General features: G+C 36.6%; 1 protein-coding gene across 1 annotated transcript in view; it reads left to right on the top strand.

Annotated features, from left to right (window-relative positions):
* The first annotated feature begins 2,082 nt into the window (after nt 1-2,082).
* LOC138131725 (carboxyl-terminal PDZ ligand of neuronal nitric oxide synthase protein) overlaps nt 2,083-26,884 on the top strand; it is an 87,921-nt gene continuing 63,119 nt past the window's right edge. Inside the window, exons 1-2 of the mRNA XM_069048918.1 lie at nt 2,083-2,368; nt 21,453-21,859. Of these exons, the coding sequence (XP_068905019.1) occupies nt 21,752-21,859 (108 nt within the window). The 5' untranslated portion in view covers nt 2,083-2,368; nt 21,453-21,751. The remainder of the gene's footprint in view (nt 2,369-21,452; nt 21,860-26,884) is intronic.

Genomic DNA, 26,884 nt, shown 5'->3' with positions numbered 1-26,884 from the left:
AGGTGGCTGCGGCTCCGTTCTTTCTTTCCTTATGGGCCACGGATCCATTAAATTTACATAACAGGATAATGGACGGGTTTGCGTCTTTCTAATGGTTGAAAATTAACAAAAAAATTATTTATTTAAAAGAGGAAATTAAAATTCACAAAAATCGACAAGTACACCAGACAATAATTTAAATGTAATTATGTACATATACAGCGTGTCCACAAAGTCTGGAAACACCAATAAAATAGAAACGAATGAGAAAAACGCAAAAACAGGTGAACTAGCGTTTTCAAACAGCTTTCTGTTGATGGTAGGTATCTGTTTGCTGTTTGTGATGACCTTGAAAGAGGTTTTTTTTTAATGGCAACGTCGCATTTTTACAACCGTTTTTAATAGATCTTGTAATTGTCTACCCGACGGTCAAAAAATTTTCAATTTACCTAAGAAATTTCCTGAAAAAACCTAATTGGTTATTAGAAAATAAAGAAAACTTTAATTTTGAAAGGCAACTATAATTCTTACAACAAATGTTCAAAATGTTGTCCTTGGACATCTTGACAATATCCTAAATGATAATAAAATTCGTTTTGAACGTTTTCTGTTATTTCAGCAAATTTTTTTTATAACATACATACTATGTAATAACTTTTTCAAGGTCAAAAGACCGAACAGACTCCATCAGCAGAAAGCTTTTTTAAAACACTAATTGACCCGTCTTTAGATTTTTTTTTAAATTATGCGTTACGTTTTCAGACTTTTTGGACACACTGTATGTATTGTAGACAGATACCTAATAATTATTGTTTTTTTTTTTTTGACGTGAAATATTTTGTGAAATTTTACTTTCACAAAACATTAAAGTGCACTGGCGCTGCAAACAGTTGAGTATCACTTACTCTGTGAAGGTGTGCGTTATCTTGCTGAACTGCGTAATGATTTAATCCAAAAAACAATCTCGTGCTTTGTAAAATCCCAGACAAGCTTAAGGAAATGCTCCTTTCAGTTTTATAAGTATCTGCAATACTTTTAAGCTTTACGTATAGATAAAAATAATTAAGAGATTTTTCTTTCAATCAATATATCAGTATATGTACTCTGTTTCTGAGCCCGATGCCGCTAAGCCATAAAACGACCGAATTGATGACAGATTACAGTGCCTCCAAAACATTTAATGAATAATTAATTATAAGCAACCTAGGCCATTCTACTGGTATTAAAATGTTACAATTCAACTTTTTGAATTTTCCCGACAAAAGAAATTAGCATGTGCGTGTATTAAGCGGTACAACCCGGTTTTACGACTTACCGGCATCGAACTCAGAAACGGAGTATACCTACATATCTGATGTGAGTGACTGCTTGTCCTCTGATGTATTATTATTATTACTAACAACATTCATTGAAAACTTCTCTTACATAACAATAAAGTAAATAAACGTGAGAAAAAACAAATTGCGGAACCAATTACTTGCAGCATCCCACTTAATCGAAAATCCAAATTTTATCTTGTTGTTCATTTTGGCGTAGATCCGGCTTAATGCACCATATATTACATACAAATATGGCTACTGACGCATGTCCGCATGGAAAAACATTTAATAACAAGTTATCTGTACGAACAGTTTTCGTCTGTAATAAGCGGACAGATCAAAATATTCTACGGGGAAATGTAAACAAAGACCCAATGTAACGGTCAAAGTCACAACAACATAACAGAAGTTTCTGGTTAGTCTAGTTCTTGTTTACACATCGACTTGCTAATCGATTTTGCAACAAGTGACCCACACGTGCGCCGCTGCCGACACTTCCCCGTCCAAAATCCACCACGTCCTCGGCAAAAAAAAACAGCGCCAAAAATCCGAATCACGAGGACCTGATGCAACTGGTTCAAATTTTTTGCACGCGAGCGGCATCGATCCGCGAGGCGCCACCTGTCGGTGACTTGCCTCGTTCGCGTTGCAGCGTCCTGTTCGCGCACGTTTCGCTTTGGCGCTTGTCCGGCAGAGGGCGCCGCGTTGCCTCTTCGTCGACCAATCGAATAAAACCTGTTTGAACTCGACAATTTGAATGGGCTCTATAACCGCTTCTCGTTGAGTCGGACGACTTGCATCGTAGGGGGCTGTTGTCGAACAGAGCCGGCGTCGAGCGCGTGTTCTTCCATTTCGTCACAGGCGAAACAAATACAAAAAGATAAACTGTCAAAAAGAAACTTTTTGTTTTATTTGATCCTTGCCCACCAACTGTTGACGATCGCGCGACTAACGATTCCTGCAAGAACTGTCGCATTGTTTGTGTTTCGGTTGGAGCAATTGAAAGTGATGAGTGCTTCGAATTAGTGACAATTGGATTGATCAGTTCATTGCCGACTTCTCTTATTGAGGTAATTGTCTTCATTACTCCGTTGTTTATGTGGTCGCGGCGACAATTGCCTTATGACAAGTCCCGTTTTTAATTGTACAACTCGTTGCACAATACCACAGAGACGGTGCAGCTGCGGCCACATAGCGATTTGCAACTAATCCATTTGAATATGTTACTAATTGTCTAATTGTCATTGGGTGCGATCCCGCCGCCGATAAGAGACAACATCCGATGGATCTCAATGTCGCCAGTTGCCATCATCTAATGGCCAATAATTGTACCCTTTCCCATCAAATCTTTACATACCTAGTTGTTTTTTTTCCTGTAAATTGTTCACATCGCCCCTGATTAATACCCACTCTGATCCGTCAACTGGCTGCGGAAATGACAATGAGTATCCTGTGCTGTCATTAAATATGCATTATGCATACGACTCGTAGTCGAATAAAATACCTTCTTGGTACACGTTGCCATTGAATGATATATTAAATTTTGATTTTATCTCCATATTCAATGAGCGGAGTCAATAACCCACCGGTTATGCATTTTCGATAATTAGCATACCTGTGAGAAAATCGCATCAAGTTGCGACAAGACGTGTCACCCATAAACTGCAATTGGTTCGGTGCTTTTCCACAGAGCCAGTCGACTCAATAGATTCGAGTGCAATAAACTTGAAAAGCTGACTTATCGATGGTATTTACGGGTGAATCAAATGGTGAAACCTGATTGACTAATATTGCGTTCAATGGAGTTGTAATTAATATCGAGAAGATAATTGAGTTGGTTGATGGGCAATGCAATAGGCATGTAGGTCGAAGACATTCGTTCTTTTCAGATGGTCGTCAGTTCGTGTGAATCAATAGTAGTTGTCCATGTTGATTCTTTTGATTGGCTTTTTTCGGTGATGCTTTTACAGAAACATCCTTAACGATGCGGAAGAATTCCACTTACACAGATGGAAGTTAATTGGACTTGTTTTTTGATAGAAAGCTCAGAAAACTCGCATTGTTGGTTCCAAGAGGTGCACCTGTGCTGTAAAACTGAAGCAGTGGGATGACTTTATGTTGTTTCACAAAAAAAAAATCGGAAAGAGAAAATTACAAATGAGCAATACTGCGATCGTGCAACAAAGTGAACTCCAGACAAGTTGTAGAAGGAAACCGTGAGCATTATTGATGCTGTAGATGACCTTGAATGTCCATAACAGCTTGAGAAGTATTCGCACGACAGCACGGACTGAATATTGTTTGAAAACTCTTTTCAGTACGCCCATGATGTGGCACTATCTTCTCTTTCAATGTATTCAGAGAAGATAATTTGGTACAACATCCTCGAAGACGTAATGTTTCTCTCTTGCCAGCTAAGATCTACATTCCACTAAATTTTAGACAAACAAATTCTGAGAAGAAAAATGTGTGTTCACTTTCCGTCTCCCGATTTGAACCCACCAGAAAACATGTGGCAACACTCTTTGAATTGTCAAACAGAGTTATGGCAGTTTAAGTACTCTCTTCGTAGGAGTGAGAATTCTCCGAAAATCATGATGCACTTGCTGTCGTCATTTTTTTCTAATTTGTGGATTGTGCATTTATGAGTCAGTTTGCAGTCTTTAGTTCTTTAGTCTAATATTCTAGGAAAACAGACTTCAGAAGGATTCTGTTACCATATTCAGTACTGAATATTCTCGAGTCCCCGTAAATTCTTGTGAATCCCACCAACGTGTTAAAATTGATCATAATTTTCTAATATTCGGTAATTTTGTATCTGATGTCTGGTAAGACTTTGATTCTCTGTATTATTAATTATTATACAACTGTGGCCTGCAAGACTACCAGATTTGTCACCAGTCGAGTATGACTGGGATATTGGTTACGTTATTTACGTTAGCCTTTGCATAACGTATCCTAATATAGCATCAACTAACTGGGAATCACACCTAGTGAGTGTATAAATGTCGTCTTAAATTTTAATTTAGACGCTACGTAGTCCACTAACTTTACTGTTTTTTTTCAAAATTTTAGATGATATTACTTTGATTACCTTATAAATGAAATTGGTTGGCACTAACGATAAGAAAGAAAAATTCCAAAATAGACGTAAGCACTTGCTGCTTTATTCAATTGGATTTTTACTGGGTAAGACATGAGAAAAAAAGGGAAATAATAAATATGTATACAGTAAAAGCTCCCTTAAAGGACAGCTTGCTCCTATGAACGCACAGCTCCATCGAACGGACAGTTCTTTGGGCACCGTTTTAATTCCTATAGGTTTGTTAAGAAAGTCATCTCTATTGAACGGACACGGACAGCAGTTTTTCCTCCGTCTTTGAAAATAAAGCTCTCTTAGGCGGACGCGGCTCCAGTCGCCGGGCGATTCCCCGTTTTACATGCATCAGCATTTTTTGACTTACTTATTCTTATTAGTGTATAAGTTGCTCTTATGATACCTTGCGCAATACATATGTGGTGGGTGAAGTTAAAATGAATTCGAAAAACAGCCATATTTTAACCTTAAACGAAAAAATGCAAATAGTTGACCTTTATAATGCAGAGAGACTTTCTGTGCGTGAATTAGCTGAACGTTTTAAGATTGGAAAAACTCAAGACATCTCTGTTGAACGGACAAAAAATTTGAGACTGACGGTGTCCGCCCATGGGAGCTTTTACTACCGTGATCAAATTTTATCACAGTTGAGGCAAAAATTGTGTTAATTTTGTTTGAAGTTATAACATTAATCTGCAAGCAATGCAAGTGTTTGAAATGTTAGTTCCAGTTTTATTGTGCGATCTGTCACTGCCCTGCAATTAAAATTCAAATTGTTGCCAAGCAACGATTCATATTAAAAAAAGACCAGCTGTAGCTGTAAACATTTATGGTCTTATCTCCGAATGCAGCTTCGTTACGTCATTGTTATATACATATTTTACAACTGCAACTAATCTGTGCAAGTTTTTTCTCTCAGTTTTACCTATTCTCTTTGTTTATTTCTGCACTTTATTTCACAGTAATTAAACTACTGGAACTTTGTTTTTAATAGTTTTTAAAAAGATACTCCTCTGCCTGTACTCCATAAACAGTGAACAACTCCCCCAGAAACGGCATCATTTTTCCTGGGTCGACGATAATTTTATCTGGACCAAAGCCCGCAACTCCGGAATCCTCCTTTTCACGTAATTCTCGTTCTCGTGCATAATTTCCTACAGTTAAGTTTTATGATATTAACGACACAACGAAGAGGAAGAGAGTGTAGTTGGAAAGAGTGATTTATAAAAATATGTGTCAAGTTTATGAGAATTGCCCACCGGAATAACGATCCGCATTCCCAACTCGACGTGGTACGAGTGCATTATTCCGTAATTTGTAATTTAAATTCAAGAAATTAACAATTAACGTGTCCGGTAAAGACGGACCGGACAATAGATCTGTGAATGGGAGTTTCGTAGCGTGACATTCGGGTTCATTAAATCTGACCAAAAAGCGTAGATCCCAGCTCGTAAGACTTCGCTTCAACAGTTTTCTCTTGATGGAAGACGTACCTACTTTTTCCACTCATGTTTCAGTTTTACGTCCAAAACCACAGGTAGTGTACAGTAGTGTGTTTTTATTGGGTACATCTCGGTGCAACAGCTCTTTGATTACGACAGTAAGGTATAGTCATCGGCTTGAACAAATACGACGTTCCACTAAAATAATAATTTTATGTGGGTATCTCCAGAGAGGAAGAACAGAAGAGAGAGGAGAATAAACGAGTAATTACTGCATAAATAACATTGGTCGTAAACTGCCGAGTGCAATTCTAAAAGTCATTCATTTTGTTAAAAAGTCAAATTTAAATAAAAAGATACAAGAAAAAAAAAACAATCGAGGCTTTTTTCATTGTGATTTTTCGAGAATGTGCTGTAAAAAATGTATTTTTGTCTGCTACCAATACATATATGTAATCTGTTTCAAAATCAAAAATCCAAAACCTATGGAATTATGTTGGCAGAAAAAAAGAAATCCCTAGAATAAGTTTCATTTTTTTGGGTTGGCCCAACCTCCCGTCAAAATTTGACATTGAATTGTTGAGTTTTTTACGTAACACAAAATAATTATAATGTACAAAAAGGTGGTAGCTACCATATCATAACTTTTGAGTGATATAATAAAATGAGACTAAAAAAACACGATGAATTACGACCTAAACGACTGTCAACAGTTTTCTTTCATAACCCCACTTTTTTCTGACACTTGCAAACACCCTAAAAGCAAAAGTTGGCGACGTTGTCGGTTTCATTTTCGAGATAAAATGCAGTGTTGGTGGATTTTTGATTCTGAAACAGATTATAATATGTATGTAGTAGATTATATCATTAAGAGTAGAAGTGAGTCTTTTTGTGCTAAGCTCAGAGATTGAAGACCGAGACGAAGTCGAGGTGGAACTAGGCGAAGTTTTTTCGGATAAGGTTTCTTTTGTCACCCAGATGGAGATAAGACACGATTTCACACTTTTGTACAGATTCCAGTCAGTGTTACAACAATCATGGACCTGCTCTAAAAACATCGCCACATTTTTCTGACTTGTCTGATTGATCATTCTTTTGGTACAAGACAGAAAGAGTTAGAAGCTCATTAAACAGGCTGAGACAGAAATGAAGGATAAAGTGGCACTCTTTTCATTTAGTTCAAGGAGAGTTTCAGGAACGGTTCGGAATGCTGCGCCGACAATTACGCCATGCCGGTGAAAATGGCATTTGTGCGTGTTTTGGTTCTTGAAGCACGACATCTGAGAGCAACGCTCTGTTAGTCGAGCCCCTTGGGCCGTTAAACGAAAACAGAGTCGTTGATAAGACCGAACGCTGCGACTGCAGTTGTCGCCGCACACTCGGACGGACGACTTCCTCGTCATCGATCATGTTTATGCTATTATGATGACGGAGTCGATTTGCAACCGTCATTATTGGCCGTGTGACGTAATAAATCGACCTCGCCCGTCGTCATCGACGTGGTGCGATCACCGGGACTCGGAGACAGGTGCGCCGCCTCCCAAACCTCTACAAGAGAGAGGAATGCCCGGTTGTACGAGGAAAAAATAAAACGAAACATCGGTGAGTGCAGTGCGGTTGCTATCCTGCTCGCATCTCAAGAAGACGGATCGCTGCAGGCCGTTCCGAGGCCTTGAAGCTGCGCCACGATGAGTTCGTTTGCAGGAGGAGGTGCAATCTCCCACTTGTTGATCGATGCCGTAAACCGGGGATTTTTACACACCTCGAGGGTTCGAGGGTGCAATTAGAGAGATTCTGTACGTGTAAATTACTAATGACGTGTGGTTGGTGGCGAAAGTGGTCACGAGAGGCGGTTTCAGAAGTGTTCATCCGTTTCCTGTGGCGTCTTGACTGAAAAGATCCGTCGTTGTGGAATGAATTCTGTTATAAATTCGCAACAATGTATACTGCGGAAAATTGCATTCCTCGTTCAAGCAAGCAATCTTGCTCTGCTGAACCAGAGAAAATACATATTTGCATTTTAGCTAAGAAATATTTTTTAAATAATTTTGTTCTGACGTTACGAACTTTGATGGATCTAATCAACGCAATTACCATAACTGTTGATTGAACACAGTATTATCGAAATATGACAAATATAATTCTACACCTTTTCATTTATCATATCTTTCTAATTTGTACGCATTTACTGTCGGTTAACTAATTGGACATGTTAACTGATAGGTTCATTGATCACTTTTGTTAAGTGATTGGAAGTAGCAAATTGAAAATAGAAGGTTTGATGCATTTCGCTGTTGAAAGTGCCTTCAGCAACAGGTTATTTTTGTCTGCACGAGCATCAGTCCTCAGTCTACCAATATCTACTTCAATTAGAAAAACAAGCAAATTTTCTTAATGTAGACTGTTGAAACAGCTCAGTCATTGGAGGATTTTTTTTGAGATTAATTAAGAAAACGCTGATTTTTTTCTATAAACAGATTTGGTTAGAAGAATGAAAGTGCGAAATTTTTCAAGATTTTGTTGTATGTTTAATGTGAAATAATACAAAAATTTTAATAAATCTAAAGACTTCAATAAATCAATCGAGGGTATAGTTTGTCCACCGAGAGATTGGTTGACATAAAAATCACTAAATTCTTCAAGTATGTAGTAACATTTTTGCCCTAAAATTATGCTCTAATTAATGTATTCTAGTGCATTTTGTAGTGTTGGGTTATAAGCCTACAATTTAAAATCGCCCAATCTCTCGGTGGACGAAGTATAACTAACTATCTTATGGCCAGTTTCTGGACGTTGCTGTAGAAACGCTAGAAAATAACCAACCACATTACATGATTTTTGTATTTATCGGAGAGTTAACTAACTTGCCCGATAAAATTGTTTCCAGAAACCGGGCATTAATAACCTTAATTTTTTTTTTTTGATTTACATCATGTTCAAAACTGTTTTTAACAGCATAATAGCCTACCTACGACACTAGTTTATATTTGTTATTTTTAGGGACTTGGTGAGTAGTAGAAAGTGGTCGCGCTATGTTTTCTTTTTACAATATTACAAAAAATCCAAAATAATAGAGAATTGCTCAAAGTTGGATGTTGAAAAATCATTGTTATTGCGTTTTCAAAATATGTAGTTGAAACTTATTCCGGAATTTGCTAATACATACTGACGTTACCATTATTTTTAACATTAATTTAATTTTTTAATTGTAATTGAATTTAAGTTTCGTTTCTGTATTTTTTAAATTTTTGAAAGAAGAATTTGTTCTAATTTTACAATTAAACATAGTTTTTTTTAAATAACATGTTTGTGTAATATTAAATCACAACAAAACGATAATTTCATCAACAATTACTTCTTAACTCTTATTCGAAGTCGAAAGAGAGAAAAAAATCGGCGAACCAGATTTCACACACCCAGATAGTACATTCCTTTAATTGCCTTGTGGCAATTAGTCGATGAATAAGTTCTTTTCATGTTTAACGTAATTGGGTTAAAAGAAATTACTCAATGTTGCTGATCTCAACTCTCAAGGTATAAGTTTACAAAATTTGTTTCGTTTCTTAATAACATTGAAGAAGAGTTGAACTGTACACGATAATAGATGACTAGAACAGGCACATATTATGTATTTTGTTAAGAATATTGTTTTAATTTAAATTTTCAATAATACTGTACTGATCTGAAGTACATATTTAAAGGTCTTAAGCTAGATAAGTAATTTTGATCTTTTTGTGTATTGTAATGAACATATGACATCCTTGATGGCTCTGCGCCATGTATCAAATAAATTCAAACTCAGGAGTAGTTGATGGAATTGTTGAAGATTTATTTTTTGATGTGTATTCAACATCGCTGAGAAAATTGCTTTGCAGCTGCACCGAATCCAACAACCCACCCACAACTGACACTATCAACAAAAGCATTTGCTCACAACCACATATAAAACCAAGTTTTAAAGTAGAACAGGTTCTGTGGATCTCGTGAGATTTGATTCTGTATACACGACACACAGTCAGTTAAATACAGGATTATTCACGTAAGATGACGAGCCTGATTGGTAAAAATGCAAGTCAGAAGACAATTCCCAAAGCAATGTCGATCCCTATTACATTATTCGTCATTATCACAATGCGCATAAAACATAGACACCAAAATATGATTTTTAGAATTTGCGTCTGTAATAGGTTTATTATTGTATTCCATTTGGAGTCGTTTATGGCTATTTATTAAAGCACTCGTTGTTTAATGGATCTCGAAGAAAAACTTTATCAATATTTCAGTGTATTATTGTCATTTACACCAAAAAACTTCCAATATTAATGTTCAAACTCTCCTTTTTAACATCTGTTGCAGATGTATGTAGTTGCATCCGTTACCTTGAATTACCAATTAATACAAAATTCCCTAGAATTTGAAAATCTAAATTTTTGTTTAAAAATTAAAACAGGGGTTCAACCTCTAAAAAATAACATAAAAAAAACTCGTTTTATAAGGGCATTGGCGCACTCGTCCCATAGAAAATTCCCCTACGGCTCGTTTTCTACACTTGGGACTCGTGCGCCAAATCAACCCTTATAAAACCCGTTCTTTAATATACTATTAATTACTATTAAGCAATTAAAATCACAAAAGTAATGGGTAAGTAGGATTATATCGATTCTGTCATCGTTCGAAAACCTTTTCAAATACTAAATAAGAACGAAAAATGCAATGACAGCTATACCTTTGAAATTAATAGAATACCTACTTGGATTCCTGATTTAATTTTTAAATACCAAAACACAATGGATGCTTTGCAAAGTGTATTTTGGGTTGTATTTTTACCTGGTCAGGCTCGTCATTTTACGTGAATAACCCTGTATAGTGATGGTGTTAGATTATCATTGGCATGAAATTCAAATTATTTGGAAGTTTCACGTAATAATAATCTGAAATAGAATTGTACTCGAGTAGACCTCATATAAACCCGACTTGACTCCTATGGAAAATCTTTGGAGGGATGTTAAAGTATTGTTAAAACTAACAATTCCAAAACCTGGAGAAACTACTCGTGTCACAGAGGCTCGGTACTCCATCTCTGTGGAAAGACGTCCCCAAGATGTTTCGAAATGTTTGAGGAATAAACATTTTTGGACAAAGCTAAACATTGTTCTTGTTTATCAGCCACTTTAGTGTTTCTGGTACAACCTATATAGAAACAGATATTTGTTGCAAGTGCAAGTTGTTTACATGAAATCCTTTAATCTTTGGATTAGTATCAGTTTTCATTATATTTTTCTGAAAATTGTTTACTTCCAACAAAAGCGAAATGAAATGCCGTCTCGGTTTAACGAAGAAATTTCAGGAAGTCTGCACACCTCAAAAGATGACTTCCCGTTCGTGGACAACCGTCGAGACTCCTGCTGCACCTGCACAGAACCGTTGCAGCAATCGCGCATCACCGACAGTTAACGTCTAAAGTTGTATTTTAGTGCGTGCGTGGGCGTCCCATTATTAATGGCTTTGTAGTCCTCCTCAAGATATATGACGTTTTATTATACCAACATAAATATCAGCAAAGGAGGAATATTAACTGGTTTATTTTCTTAAGACCGAGTTTGCATACCACCTCGTAATAATTTTGAAAGCGCACACGCCGCCGCCAAGTAAACACGTTCACAGAACCTCTTCCACCCCTTTTTCAGCCCCATCAATCGAATCAGTCGATCGCGCTCTATTTGTTATTCAATTAACTTGCGGTCACTCGAACCGAAACAGATTTATTTTATTAAGCTCCGGATTTATTTTGCATCCGGAGGATTCCGTTTATGTTCGTGCGCAATTTGTTTGAGTTTCTTTCCGGGGAATAACGATATGTAAATATTTGGTCCCCTTTGTGTTAACGCATTCTCCGTTGATAAAAAGAAAATTGCGGAAACGATGCGAGATTGGATTCGGTCGGCGCCTTTTCTTGGGGGAGTAATTGCGGACGCAGATATAATTCCATCGGGGAGGAACGACTTTGATCGCAAATAAATGCATCTCTTGCAGAATGTATTAGAACCCTGAATGCGGACTCCAAGTGGATACTCCAACTTCGGCGGAAGTTACCCGAGGCCACTCCGGGCCCCTCCAATACTCCATCGATTCGATTCCTGCGACTCCGTGACTGCTTTCTTGCCCTTTGTCTATTTCCCATTTAAACTACCCATTTTCTATTCCACGACATATTTTCCTAACCCATTAGACGCCAAAAGCTCAGTTTACATTTTTTCGGTTGCACTTTTCAGCTTATTTCTGATGACCGAAAGCACACCTTTTATCATTATCACCAATTTTGTTAATGACTATTTGCGAGTGCTTGTTTTGGCAATGGGCTCGCAATAGCTAAACGTCTAATTTTAGTGTGGAGTTAGCAGATTTACGGCCTCCGGCGAGATAGAAAAAGGATCCAGTGTGTATTTTTAATCCAGACTTCCTACAATAAAAAATGCAATTCAATCGGTGCCGTAAACCCGAAAAGCTGGAATCCGTCTAATTCCTGCGAGGTGCAGCTTTCATGATGCACGCACGTGTTCCTGCAACAAAGCAGCTGTTTCAGCTCGCCGGCGGACTCCCTCGGCCATGAACCGGCCCCTCCGCTCTTCCACTATTAAAAACTATAATCAAGAAAGTGAAGTAATTAGTGATCCTCTCGCTGCAGAAGAAACTCAATTATTTACGTGGCGGGATCCGAAGAAAACTGTTGGCTTCAGTCCGCTTTGCGACCGTGGAAAAACCGGAACGAATTTTTCGACTTTGAAACGTTTAACAACGGGAAGTGCGAGTTGGATTTTTGAAATGGCCGAGTAAATCATCAGAGGAGTTACTTTCATGTTTGCTGATTTGTAAAAATTAAAATTTTATGGCCCAGATTCTGTTTAATCAGACATCCGATATTTACTTACGATAAATTTTCTAGTTGGCATAATTGGCACCGGGTTTTATTGCGCCCATTTATCTATGTATTCTGGTCAAAGTGATTTTTTAATGGGTTTTAAAATGCTGCCGTTGAAAACTGAGAGGTGGTGCGTGTCGGTTTGATTTAATAACGGAAGAAAATAGTTTTTGCTTTTGAGTTGTCAACGTAATGAAGAGGAAGTTTACTGGAGAGTAATGTTTATAAGGGAATTCGGGGAATCTTCTCCTTATTTCCTCGTGAAAACGACGGTGAAATATGTTTGCCTTCAGCGACTCCTCCGCATCTTGATCTACATAGACGCTTATGTGCTTTCATTATCGGAGATAATTCCTACACTCGCATTTTACTTCGCACCTTTGTATGTTGATCAAAGGAACGTTTCTCACCACTGACACTATTAAAAAGCTCGCACATGCGAGCTTCACAATTTTTATCATTTATTTCGAATGGATTTATTATTATTGCCCGTTTCTTAATCATTAATCCAGCCATTATTATCTACAGAATTTTCTTGCATCTCATCAAATGTTCGTAAGATAAATCCTTTGCATCCATTAAGAGATAAACAATAAGATAATAAAGTCTTCTATGTTTTCCATAAACAGGATTTTGTAGAATCATGGGTACTTAAGAATCCTTTTATAGAATTGACTCGTATGTGAAATTAAGACAAATCGCATCTTAAATAAAATTAATACATTTATGGCTGTGTAACTAAGGTAAACGCTAAGTGTCACTAGATGGTGCCATTTAACTATTACACTGTTCTGCATCAAAATCTCCCAAATGTTGCATAGAATCATAATAGAATTTGGTGCACTAAATTCGAATCTGCAAGTCCAATAACTTTATCACAAATTAATTTTGCACTATAGCTAGCGAATTTCGTAAAAAACACTCTTTTGAAAAAGCACAGTTCCTTTGACCTTGTGCAGTGAATATGAAAAAGAAATATGACAACATGTAGCAGAGTTAACGGAGCTTAAAGACAGTTACACAAAGTTTTGTTATTTTTGTATGAGGGGGATGGCCGAGCGAAGGACAGTCAGTACAGCAGCAAGCAATAACTAACCCAGAAGAACCGGAATAGTACGGTAATACGAACGTAGTAACCTTTAGCAAATAAAGTGTTGACCCCCACACCATATAAGTAAGTAAAGTTGGAGTTGATAAAATTTTATATAAAAGCGATGGATAAAGATGGGGCCTTAAGTAGAAGTGCAGTGACGGAAAAATGAAACAAGATTTTTTTGTTGGACCTCAAATTCGGAAACTTCTCAAGAACGCCATCTTCAAAGTCAAACTTAGTGAGACACAAAGACGGCGTGAATGACATTTAAAAGCTCATCGCACAGTATACTTGGGAATGAGAAGACGCAAAGCAACGACGAAATGATATAAGAAATGTTTTCCATGATATCGAACTCTTGGGTACGATTATGTCCTTTTAAAATCTCATTTGAATTTCGTTCCCAAGAACCTAGGAGCTGCCTTCACTGGTTATGGGGAGAGAGCTTCTACTAAGAGATAGCACTCACGGAGAGGCGTTATAAATAACCGAAAGTGGAGTGAATGAATGCTTGCAGATCAGTTTGTCATCATCAGAAAATTACCCAAGAAAAAATATTTCTCTACTCCTGTTGGATAATACTGTAATTATTAAAGTGTTTTCCATTGGATAACAGGATTCATTACCCACAGCCCGTTGAATAATAATTTCAAAACTCACTGCAAATATCATAGCAACTAATTTATGAAGTCCAATCGCAAATTTCAATGCAATGATATACAAAATATGTAATAATTTTAAAACGTCAATTTCAGTTTGTAATGAATAATGAAACTTATTTATCAATTTCTCTTCATAGTCGTAGAAAAAGTATACCTAGAATTCTATTCGCGGATAATGGTTATTACTCGCTCGGATGAATTACGCCACTCGCCGGCGTCTCGTGACACAAACTCATCCTATCAATACCAACCCCACATTCAATAATCACTAGAAACGATGTGAAACTGTTTTCGGTGTCACAAAATGCTCGTTGTGACACCGAAGAAGAAAAAATATACAGGGTGGAAACTTTAACTGGAATAAAATTCATAACTTGGAAATAGGCAATTTTTGTAAAAAATCCCGAAACAGATCGATTATTATTTTTCCTTGCCGACATTTTGACGCAATGGTTTTTGCATATCTGCTTCCGGAAGTGCTCAACCACCCCCAACTTTTTTTTTTCAAATAGAAGGGTATGTCAAGTGACACCTCGTTTGAAAGACCACTTCGCAAGGAATACAACGCACTATTTTTTTCCTAGACATTTTCAAAGCCTACGTGCTAAAAAATAAAAACCAATTTTATAAGTTTAACATTATTGGCCACCGTTTGATTGTTGGCAAATTGCAAATCGATAGTAACCTGCATCCCTTACGTTTTGTAACATTTCCGGTGTGATTTGCCTAACTTCATGCCTAAAACCTAAGAATATTGAGGACCTTAAGCAACGTATCGATGTAATTTGCCAAGAGAGAAACGGTGCCCATTTTGAACATTTGTTGCATTAAATAGTGTTGAACTTATAGAATTGGTTTTTATTTTTTAGCACGTAGGCTTTGAAAATATTCAAGAAACAAATAGTGCGTTGTATTCCTTACAAATTGGCCTTTCAAACGAGGTGTCACTTGATTTACCCTTACGTTTGAAAAAAAAAGTTGGGGGTGGTTGCGCACTTATATATTCCTGTTTAATTTTTTTTGTCTTGAAGCACCTGGATGTGTCTTAAAACCATCTTATATTTAACTTTTTCAATATTTCAACTACAACAAAATGGTTGACAGGTGTGAAATCGGGCACTCCTGCTGGCCAGTTTACGCGATCTAGTTTTCCGAGAAAATTATGTTTAAATAATAAACTTAGCAATGTCAAAAATCATGCCAAATTTTTGTTAATGGATGTGTCAACCTTACTATTGTAACACTGACTTCATTACCGAAAAAAACTTATTGCCATTTTCGTGAAACCAATTAATTTCAATAATTCTTTTGTTTATCGATCTGGCTTGATTCGATTGATTTTTTTAACTTGCATTTTATAGTTCAATTCCAAATACACAACCATTGGAAATCACACTGTTAAAAATTAAAAAACAAAATTTTCAAAATATGTAAGTGTACCGACTGGACGATTTCCGCAATGTGACTCAGAGAAAGCAGAAATTGTGCTTCTTTAGCTGTCGCTAATTCCAAACACTAAACGACTTTAATCGTTGCAAATTTGCAACGCAAATCAGAATGCAACGGCACATTTTCATTCAATTATGAAATTTTCGTCATACACAATGGACGGTTGGCTCCCATTGTTCGCCGCCTTGTCCAGCATTCCCATTAGAATTTTTCTCATTCTCCACATAGTCGCTGCGAATGTATTCGAACTACAAAATGCTAATCCCGCACTCGGCGTAATTCAAGACGGATTTTTCAGGTAAGCCAAGCAGAACAGCGTGGTATTGTCGACGAGAGCTTTCTTTATTACGATATTCAAATGGCAGGCCAGACAGCCATCCTGCATTTTCGCCGCGCTCGCAAACGTGGAAATTTCTCATTACTGTAAGGCGATACGTTTTCTTTGAAGATTTTTAATATCCACAGAAACCACAAATACCAACCAACCCACTCGCCTCTACACAAAGTGCACAATTACGAACGTTCGGCCGCTTTGAATGGAACGCGTGCCGCATTCCTCGCGAATTGCAAAAACTTTGCGATACATTAATTGCAACCAAACCGAGTCATTGTGAAGTAATTTAAGTTTGGCGCGCCGACTCGGGAGATAACTGGAAAGGGCGCACTTCCGGAATAATGGAATTACTGCTTCCTCCTACGCGACCAAACGGGGGGAGTTGGTGGGAGCTCGCCGAAGCTGTTAACTTGGTCGTGTTAACACCGCTAAATACAAAATCACACATAAGTCGGTCTTCGCAAATCAGATCTGTGGCAGCAACGTTTTATGTCCTATAAATTCTTATTATAACGACCCTGCAGCCGGTATATAACGATTAAATCTGCATTTGCTTCGATAATTCGTCTTTATAGATTTCTGCTTGTTTGCTCTCGTAAGTGGACGATTCCAAAAATAATTGCCGGAGGTGCTGTAACAAATTCGCTTCCGTGCGACGGGAACTCTTCTTTTATTTTTAGTAGAATTCTTTTCTGTCGTACAAATTTCGAACTGTTGAAGGATTTGCGTGTGATGAGAGAAAAAGACAAATGACGCTTAAACAAATGGAAATGAAACAGTAAATGTCGCTGAACTTCTTACACGAAGCTCTGAGTATAGGGGAAATACTGCGAAGAGTTGAATGAAGTCAAATTACCGGAGTCAGAGTATAACTTCATTTGTGGATTCATTTTAAAGAAACTAAAACAAAAATATGTTCCAGTTCCTTTGATAAAAATTGCAAATTTTAAAATGTATCGATCAGAAATTGGCTCATATGTGTACATTTATTGAGGGCATGCAAAATTAAAAATTTATGAAAATCAATCAATTGTCACATATTATATCCCAAGTGCAAAATTTTTTATCGGAAATTTTTTTGCTAATGAACGAAAACATCCATAAATGAGGGCAGAAGACCAATTATTAGCAAATAAGAGCACGAGACGAAGTCGAGGGCTTTTATTTGATAATAATTGTTCTTCCGACCTCATAATTTCCGATATTAAAATTTTGCACGAGGAGTATACGGCTGATTATTTCCTGAATAGAATGAAACCAAACGCATTATTTCCAATCCTTTTTATTCAAAATAATTAAAAAAAAAAATCAGGTACCGACATTTTTTATCAGATTATTGCACATGTGCATTTTAGAGAAATTTTATCGGGTTATTTTTTGTTTTCTCGTTTTGATTGGTCAATATTTGTCACGCAATTGGTTGATAAACACATGAAGGAAATAATCATCTTAAAAAAAAAGATTGAAAGGTGTGTCCTGGACAATTATTTAACGATAGCGTATTAATAAGGCACTGAGCGATTTTAAAAGATTCAAAAAAAGATTCAAGATGATTCCAAATAAGACATCAATCGGCATGGATTGCTACTGCAGCTGCACCTCATTTTGTACAAAGCGTCACAAGTCGCTGCAAGATAATAATAATTGACCTAACCAGATATACTTTCGATGACGAGTGGCAAAGGACCATTTAGAGCCAGCCATTAATGATGAATCCAAGAGATTGTTTGTACCAACAAAAAGAGAAAACTTAAAGCACTGGAAACATGCCGACTCTTAGCCAAAAAAAAAAAAAAATCTTCTGGGAAGGTCAAGGCGTCAGACTGTTGGAATTCCAGAGGGATAATAAAGAGACAGTCACTCAGGAGTATTGTGTGAATTTAGAAATTACCAAAAAGCAAATTGAAAGGGGAAAAAAGAAGATCTTGTTTTACCACGACCTTCGGCAGATTTGTAGCACAACCTCACTTATTTAGGAACTGCTGGAGTTCCTTCGAATTTTTTCCTCGTCCCTAAATTAAAAGATTCCTTAGCAAGAAGTTTTTAATAAGTGGGGAGATTATGGCAGTTGCAGAGAAAAATTTTCCTGAATAAGAAGAGACCTTTTTTAGGAAGGGACAAGTGGATTGGAAATTCCGATGGAAGGATATTCCGTAACATTATAAAATTAGCTTCGACATTTTTTGTTTCTCCTGGACTAGGAAATTCTCCCAAAATATTGCTCAATACAGATTTTTTCAACATCTGGATTTTAGTTTATGAAGAATCTTTGAAGAATGCATCTCGCCCGTGTTTACGCCTAGCGATACCCCGAAACGAGAGAGCCTTCTGATATGATTTTTAAAAGATTGGAGGGTCAGTTGAGAGCTAATTGGCCTCCCGTTAACTTATCAAAGCAAAGGATAGCTATGCATGGGGAACACGAAATAGCATTCTGCCAATTTTGTTGGAGGAGACAGATTTACACAGAAGACAAAACAGGATGACGGGCCCCTCATTTCCACAGAGATAACTCCACTAGATTATTTTTTTAAGGGGAATGATCAAAGAAAGTGTCTACCAAAGACCTATGTATCAACAGCGGAGAAGATCTCGAACATCGAAAACTGTCACTTGTAGATCTTTCCGGAACTGCATTGATACATGTGAAAGGAGTGGTGGGAAGTATTTTGAACATCTCCTTAATTGATTCACTTTTGTATAAATCAGTGAGATTTAGTTCTCTTGAAGAATTTCAGTTTTCCAGGCGGAAAACAATAAATTGTCAAAGACAATTACTTAGTAGTTCAGGACTATTATTAGGAACTAATAAGTAGTATCAGGAAAGCCTACGAGCACATCACCTACACAAAACAACATTCTTTTTAACCATGCCAGTTCATTGTGTTGCAACTGAATGTTAAAAGAATAGCCTCGATCTTGATGATCAATGTTATTGGTGCGAATTACCCAGTTTTGAATATTAGCTATTCGTCATCGCCACCATACTGTCCCGAGTTTAATCCAACTGTGACAAATTATGTAAATGTTTTATTTAATTTTTTAAGGCGATAACACAAGAGATTACTGTCTCGTTTGTGACAAGTTCTAGTTGACACCAGTTAATTAAGGCTCATTATTATTAAAAAAATGCACTTTGTAGTTTCTTCATTTGTTTCATTAAGAACCCTTCTTATCTGAACCATATCTACACAGCTTCTTTAAATTTTTAATTGGTAGTAACTGTTAATAAGCTAACATAGAAGTATACATATGTACTTTCAAAAATATTTGTCAGTTATTTAAAAAACACAAAGATATAAAAAAAGATGTAAAGAAAATTATACAGGGTGTATCTGAAATACGTGTGTTAATTTTAACCAGTGGAAGAACTCACCAATTTATGAAACTTTTCTCTATAACATTTTGCAAAATCCGCAAACGTTTTCTAAGATTTTTTGCCCCCTATTTTTTACCAAACGAGTCGTTTTGTGTGATTAATTATAATCAAAATAATGTAAGAAGTCCCGCGGCAAAAATGCGAAGTAATGAATGTTTCTATGGTAATGAAATGAACAAACATTTTTCAAAATCAAAGAAATTCCTTTTCGAGAGGATTTCCCTTGCCATTCAACGTGGAAACGCTGCAGGCATTCGGGGCACTTTTCCAGATTCCGCAATATTATCGGAAATTTTTGTATTATAAAACAAAAATGTTTATGTAATTATGTTATTAATATAGTTAAGATATTTTTGAAAGTACATTCAAAACAATAAATCTACGTTTAAGACACAATTTATTATGTATAAAATTGAAATTTTTGTTTTGAGTGTATGTACTTGACATGGGACTTTTTACATTATTTTTACTATAGTGTCTATTTTTCTGTAACCATGAGAATTTTAATTTTAATTATTTAATTTTTCTATAACAATCTAACTTTTATAACAAGGCTCCGTTTCTATCACAACATAAAATTTTCGCCCTTACCCATAGGTGGGTATACACTTTGATGGCTAATTTATTCCAGATTTTAAATCAATTTGTAATGTTTTTTCGTAAACATGTTATAGAGAAAATTTTCATAAATTGGCGATTTCCCCCACTGGTTAAAATTAACACACACGTATTTCAGATACACCCTGTATACATGTACAAAGTAGAAAGAAAATTATTATAATTTGTAGAATATCTAAGCTAGTGAGACATGTTAAAAAAATATCTCGTTAAGACCACTTTAGTTGTCTGCCAATCAGTTCTTTGAATGATGCACGAAGGCGTCAGTTTACAACTTTCAATCTGATTCCACCTTTAATTAACGCATATTATTTTCATCCGTTATTCGTATGTTCTGACTGTAAAAAAATGAAAGATGCATATTAAATTTTATCGCTAGCGTGGAACCAGCTACATGTTGATTCCCATTCCACGACAAGATCAATATAGTGTGTCTGCTCAAAGATTTGTATCAGACCAGCTCCTGCAGCGTCAGGAAAATTCCAAAGAACTCGTAAATTCGAGAAAGAACAGGAGATTATGACGGTATCAACCTGTGCTGCAAGCATAAATTTGCCAGGTCTCATCAATAGTGCCGTTATTAAATTTTGAAGAGCTTCGTTCAGTTTACAGTGGAGAATTTGAACGTTCCTCATCTGGTCGGCATCCTTGACCAGTTGTGAACCATCTTTCGTCTCTCTTGTCCGAATTAAAACAAATAATTTGCATAAATCGACGCTTCCAACAATTACAGTTTATAACATCCACGTTCTGCTTTCTGCTCCCTGACTCACTGTTTGTATCGCACTTAATTGTCCGTTGCCGGTCGGGCAGGTGGTCTGGCAATCAAAGCGCAGCTGTGCCCGCTCCGGATTTTAGTTCTTTTTCCCGTGGACCAACCCTTCGCGTCGGCAATCGAGGAAATCGCAGTCGAAAGGTGCGGAACTGTGATGCAACACCCGGCCGATAGACCTCGATGGTCGAGATAAACACAACAAAACGACGACTGTTCATTCAACTTAAAAAAAGTAAACTTGTTCCAGTCCTCTAAAAATAGTTAAAGAATGGTCAAGGTTAGACGGCCATCGGTTGCGAGCGCCCATGCCATCTAGCACCTTTACCTGGTGAAGCGGTTTCGTCTTTCGAAGGCGCATTGTTCTAACAGTGGTCTGTCTTTTCCAGGTGGTGCATGATTCACGGCCCCCATGCGATGACAAATCTACGAAGAAGAGTGATCGAGCCGCGATCACTGACTAATCCGATGCTCAAATGGTGGTGAAATGGTTGATTTTAGACGCGGTTAGATATCAGCCAGTCCTCCAGCTCCGGCTGTGGTGTGAGGTCGTCCTCTCGATTTTCCTCCAAGAACGCACGTGTTGATACAGCTGAGCAGTGCCGAAGGTGCCAAATCGTTCAGTATTACCGGTTGTGTTTGTGATCGGTGTGTGTGAAAATGTGATTTGGGTTCTGTGAACGTGACGATGCCCTCGAAAAAGCAATACGATTTAGTTCAAAATGACGATTATGACACTAGAATTCCGCTCCATCCTGAGGAGGCCTTCCACCATGGGATCACGTTCCAGGCTAAGGTGAGTCGGGGAAAAGGTCGCGCTTTTTGCGGGTTCCGCGCGTAAATTCCTTCGGTTTTATTGCGTGTTTATCCGTTTCTGGAATCAGGTAAATCAACACCGATGAGGAAACGCGTTTCGTGTGTCTGACTGGCACAAACATTTTTTTAGCTGATGCTAAACTATTTATTTTTATCGAGTTGACCTATTAATGGGGTTACCGTTTTCAAAATATTTAAACGATTGTCTGCCACGATTTTCTCGAATGGTTAGTATTTCGACCTGTTTTGTTAAACTCGACCGTGTTTCCCGTACAAAGAAAAATGCATATGGATGCGATTAACAATTGAGATTTATTTTAAAATCGGCCATTTGTGGCGCAAGCTCTTTGTGTGCTCCAATATCGGGAGCCTTAACCCACTTACGAATAATGATTGTTGTTGGAAATACAACAAAATCTTGTTCCACAAGAAAGAGACAAAAAGTGTTATCAGGGTTTTCTGAAAACAAAAGCTTTTGTGTCTAATTAATTTACAACACGTCCGAAATACTTTTTTGTTGAAATTGAGTTCTTTAAATTACTCAAGCTTCAAATGTAATTATTGTAAACATAAAGATATTTTGGAGCCAATAATTTCGGAAAAAAAAACATACCAGTCAAGTTTAAATTTACGCCAAAAACTAATATAAACTATGACTAAATCCTTCTTGTTAGTTTGAATTTCGTTTTGTTTAAATTTATTAATTTCGAACAGCAATAATTAATGCATCTTATATTTTTATCTTTTGTTTCAGTATTTTTTCTTGTTAAAAAAGTCTGGAGAAAGTTTATCTCTGTGCAAGATTTTTTACATTACAACAATTTGGCACTAATTTTCGCACCGAGCACAACGAAAACAGGGTCACAATTGTCGACTGTAATTAACTAATTACATAAGAGCTTCAATTTTTGATAATTTTCTGTTAGCAACGAAAGCTTGTTGCGAAAAAATTTGACAAGAAAAAGCGTCACGAATGCGAAGGTCGACGATCTTCTCATTCTATAGTTTTTCCAGAGAAATTTCTTCAAAATTCAGTGCTTTAGTTGTTAAAAGAGAAAATTATCTAGAGAAAAAAAGTCGAGTGTAACTCGTCGAGATAATTTTATGGCTCAGGATTGTAAAGCATAAAACATGTGTTTTATTTTACAATATTTATTTGATCACTCGTTGAAACAAATTGCTGTGGTAAATAGCTAGTCTACACATGTATTTATCGCTCTCAAAAAAGAAAACACATTTTTATCAATGTAAAACTGACAAAAACGTAACATTTTTTATCTTCTTATTATAGAGAAATAAAATTATCTTCTTAAAATTCTTCGTTAAGGATTTTTCTGTTTTATTTGTTATCTCAGACGAAACAACGTTGTTTTTATATTTTATGTATAGAAAAAAATATCCGTAGATTTAGTTGAGTTTTTTCTATCAAAAATATTAACAGGTTATTTTCCATATTGGACAACATTGCAAATTTCTTTGCAAAGAAAAAAACTGCATTTTTAAATTTGAGATTTGCATTATTTGCTGTACAGGGTGGCTTTGAAAGTTGTACAGATTTTTTAACCAGTGGTAGAACTCCACAATAGGTAACGATTGAGCCAATAATGCCAATAGGTACCTATACAAATGTTGATATTTTTCGAGAAAAAGTTATTCAAAAAAAGTTTGGGAGCCACTGAATTTTATGAAAAAATGGGTCAAAAAAACAGTAGACTGATATGGTTTTGATCTATGATGAAGCCCGTGGAGATTTAGAGCCAGCACGGCAAATCTACAGTGAAAACTTTCCTCAAAGGATCCGAACCTTTGTAAACGTTGTGCAGCATCTTCGTGATTTCGGCCGTTTCTGAAAATAAGCTCGGTCTTGGTCGCCAACGAGAAGATCGCAATTTAGTTGTAGATGAAAACATTCTTCACGAAATTGAAAAACAGCCTCGAACTGGTCGTCTTGCAAATCACCTGGGAGTAATTTCAGTTTGTAGTTTGGCTGGGAGTTGAAAACGCCGCTCAGGAAATTGGTCAAACCAGAGGCATTCTAAATCGAGTTCGGTTTTCTTGGACACGTCGCGTGCTGAAGCTTGCATGGCAAACATTGGCAAGCATTTTGAGCAACTTCTTTGAGGTTTCATTTTATACTTTTACTCGTCCTCACAATTACAGTCATTTTACTTTATTGTTTAAACCTTTGTTGTTTTCTGAATAAGTTGCAGGCACGATTTTATTATCACTTTACAAATTTTATCAAAGATTCATGACGAAACTCAAAAAGATTTAACGATAAAAACCAAACATAACCTCCAATGACAGAAAAACTTCACATTTTAGGTTGGTCGTACGCCACATTTGAAAATTTTCAGCGGTTCCCAAACAAACTGATTCCTTTGATTCTCTTGTAAACCATTTGTATAAGACAAGTTGGGTTATTTTGCCTTCTTTTAACACGTACTAGCTCAGGTTAAAATATCTGCACAACTTTCAACATCACACTGTATACTCTCCTTTTTATGGAAAAAATATTACAAGAGCTGAAAAGATTACAGTAAATACTCAAGGACAATTTCTGTATGTATTTGAAAACAAAGAAAATTCTTGTCAAAACAGACTTTGTTATAATGTATGATTTTTGTTTTCTTTTTGTTTTATCAGGAAACCTCCAAATCTTAAATTTCAAATAGTCGCTTTTCTCTCTCGGGCAAAAAAATATTTCTAAATTCTGAAAATAGTTCTTCTTTTTATAAAAAAAAATTTGCAATAAATTCCACTCAGTTTTCACCAAAAGTGATATTAGAAAAACTAATTTCCCTGTGTTCGATCTGCAAAAAAGCGCCGTTTAGAGTGTTTGTTGTCAGGCTGCCTGTATATCTCCGTTCATTAATAAATTAATTAATTGATTGAATTTTTTGTTCGCGATAACTTCTGCAAAGAAACACCCATTGGAATGTTTGCCTGTCTGTCTGGCTGTCTATCTATCTGTCTGTTTCCGTTCATTTCATTTATCATGTAGTGATTGATCGGAAAAAAATGTCTTGTTCTCCAACATACAAATATTACTGATTTATTGCTATTAATCTGTGCCGACTTCATTGATCTGACATTTTTCTAGTTGCTTTTTTTGAAGAAGAATAAAAAATAATGTAAATATTTATTATAATCTGATTTAATTGGCAAAGAAATTTGAAAAAAACATGCTGACGGATGATAAACTTGGATGAGTGAGGAAAGGTAACCAAAATGAAAGATCTATCAAAATATCTTCGAAGGTTGAAACCAGTGCTCCTCACGATATCGGCTTCAAGTTCTGAAATTTATTCGCGGAGTTATGGCATTATACTAAAAATAACATTGTATTCTGGCTTTATAAATGTATTAATCAATACTGAATCACTACCAACCACAAATAATATGAGTAATGACATGTTCTTGGCGTCACATGGAAGATTATTTTAGTACGTATTAGTTGTTACATAAAATAATTCCTGACTCGTCGGACCAAATGGAATTTTCTCATTCGTCGAGAAGTTAAATTAATCGGTCTGGAGGCATTGTCCTCGGCAAAAAGAGTCCAATCAAACTTTCGCTTCGACTCATATTTTGCAATTCAAGTTTTTGGAAAAAAAGACGGTCGGACCCGGAGCAACTTCCAGCAATTACAATTTTCTGCAGAAACTTGTTGAGAACATCCAATTTCACAGTAATCCAATGGTTTCTTTCCATCTCGGAGAGACGCTCTCGTAATAAGGAAGCAAATTAATTGAGTATTAACTGCGGTTCCCTTCCAACGCGAATTCCCCGAATGATCGGCCGATTAATCATTTTTGTTTATTTAAAGTGGTGGAGGTTTGTTTGAATGGGAGAGGATTATAAGATTAATTTTCCCGATTTGACAGTAAATAGAGTCTACCTGTAATGTTTCATTGCCGCCTAAAAATAACTTGAAAACCTGCCAAGAAAACTCACGACTCGAATCCTCATTGTAATTCAATATAAAACTGCCTCCGGCTGTTTTTCCTCTCTCGACACAATTAGTTTGTCGCAGGGGCGCTAATTGATTTGTAGTGCTTTTACCACCGCCATTAGTACACTTCTCCACTTCTTGCGGGAGGGAGGTGCGACCTCCTCTTTTAATTCGGTTAGTCTGCGATATCGTCCCGGACAGATGTTGCTAGCAGCATTCGGCTAACTTATGTTAGTTTTCGCAGTTTGGAAGTGTGATGTCGGCTAATTTGGGATTACTGCGGCCCGGAATATACTACCACGCCAACTACAAGAAAGCTAATCCCCTTTAGAACTACATTTTCCTCCAATTTACAAATCCCGACAAAATTTAATTTAACCAAGTGCTATTTGTACATTTCACGGACGCTTAATCAAAACGCAATCTGTAATTTTCCCCTCGAAGTGAGTTCCTTGACGATCTGAGAAAAACAGCTCCAAGACATGCGGGCAATTTTCCTACTGCCACCCTCCCTCTCCCGTCAAATCCGAAAGACGTGTTTCCTTTGCAAACATTTAATTAGCCGATTCCGCGACAGGAACAAAGCTTTTTCATTCGGAATGTGTCCTTCCGCGGGGCCATCAAGCTCGCAAATTTAATTAACGTCACCTCGCGCTTGTTTAAGATAATTGCTTCTTTTATTCCCTACGAAATTGAAGTTTTTTTCCTTAGGTACAGATCCGCAGATTCCGAACGGCCCTAACGAAAGATCAAATTGTGTTCACGACAAAATTCCACAAATGTTTATGGAAATTGGATGTGAAATTGATGGAATACAAGTTTGTTATTTTATTAAGTTATTACGTTACACGCTTGTAAATATTAAATTATAATATACATCGTGATAGCCCAAACTAATAATTTTTCTTTATCTGTTTATTCCATTCCTTGAATTTTTTAATGTTTTTTCTTAAACTGAAAATGGTTTCATCACATCAATTGTATTGAGGCATTTTCCAAATTTATTATAAAATTTCAATTTGTATACACCCACTGATGTGTATAAATTCC

The sequence above is a fragment of the Tenebrio molitor genome, chromosome 1 (assembly GCF_963966145.1).
Source record: "Tenebrio molitor chromosome 1, icTenMoli1.1, whole genome shotgun sequence".
Classification (NCBI taxonomy): Eukaryota; Metazoa; Arthropoda; class Insecta; order Coleoptera; family Tenebrionidae; genus Tenebrio; species Tenebrio molitor.
The sequence above is the reverse complement of the archived record's forward strand: the minus strand, read 5'-3'. Positions and strand labels throughout refer to the sequence as shown.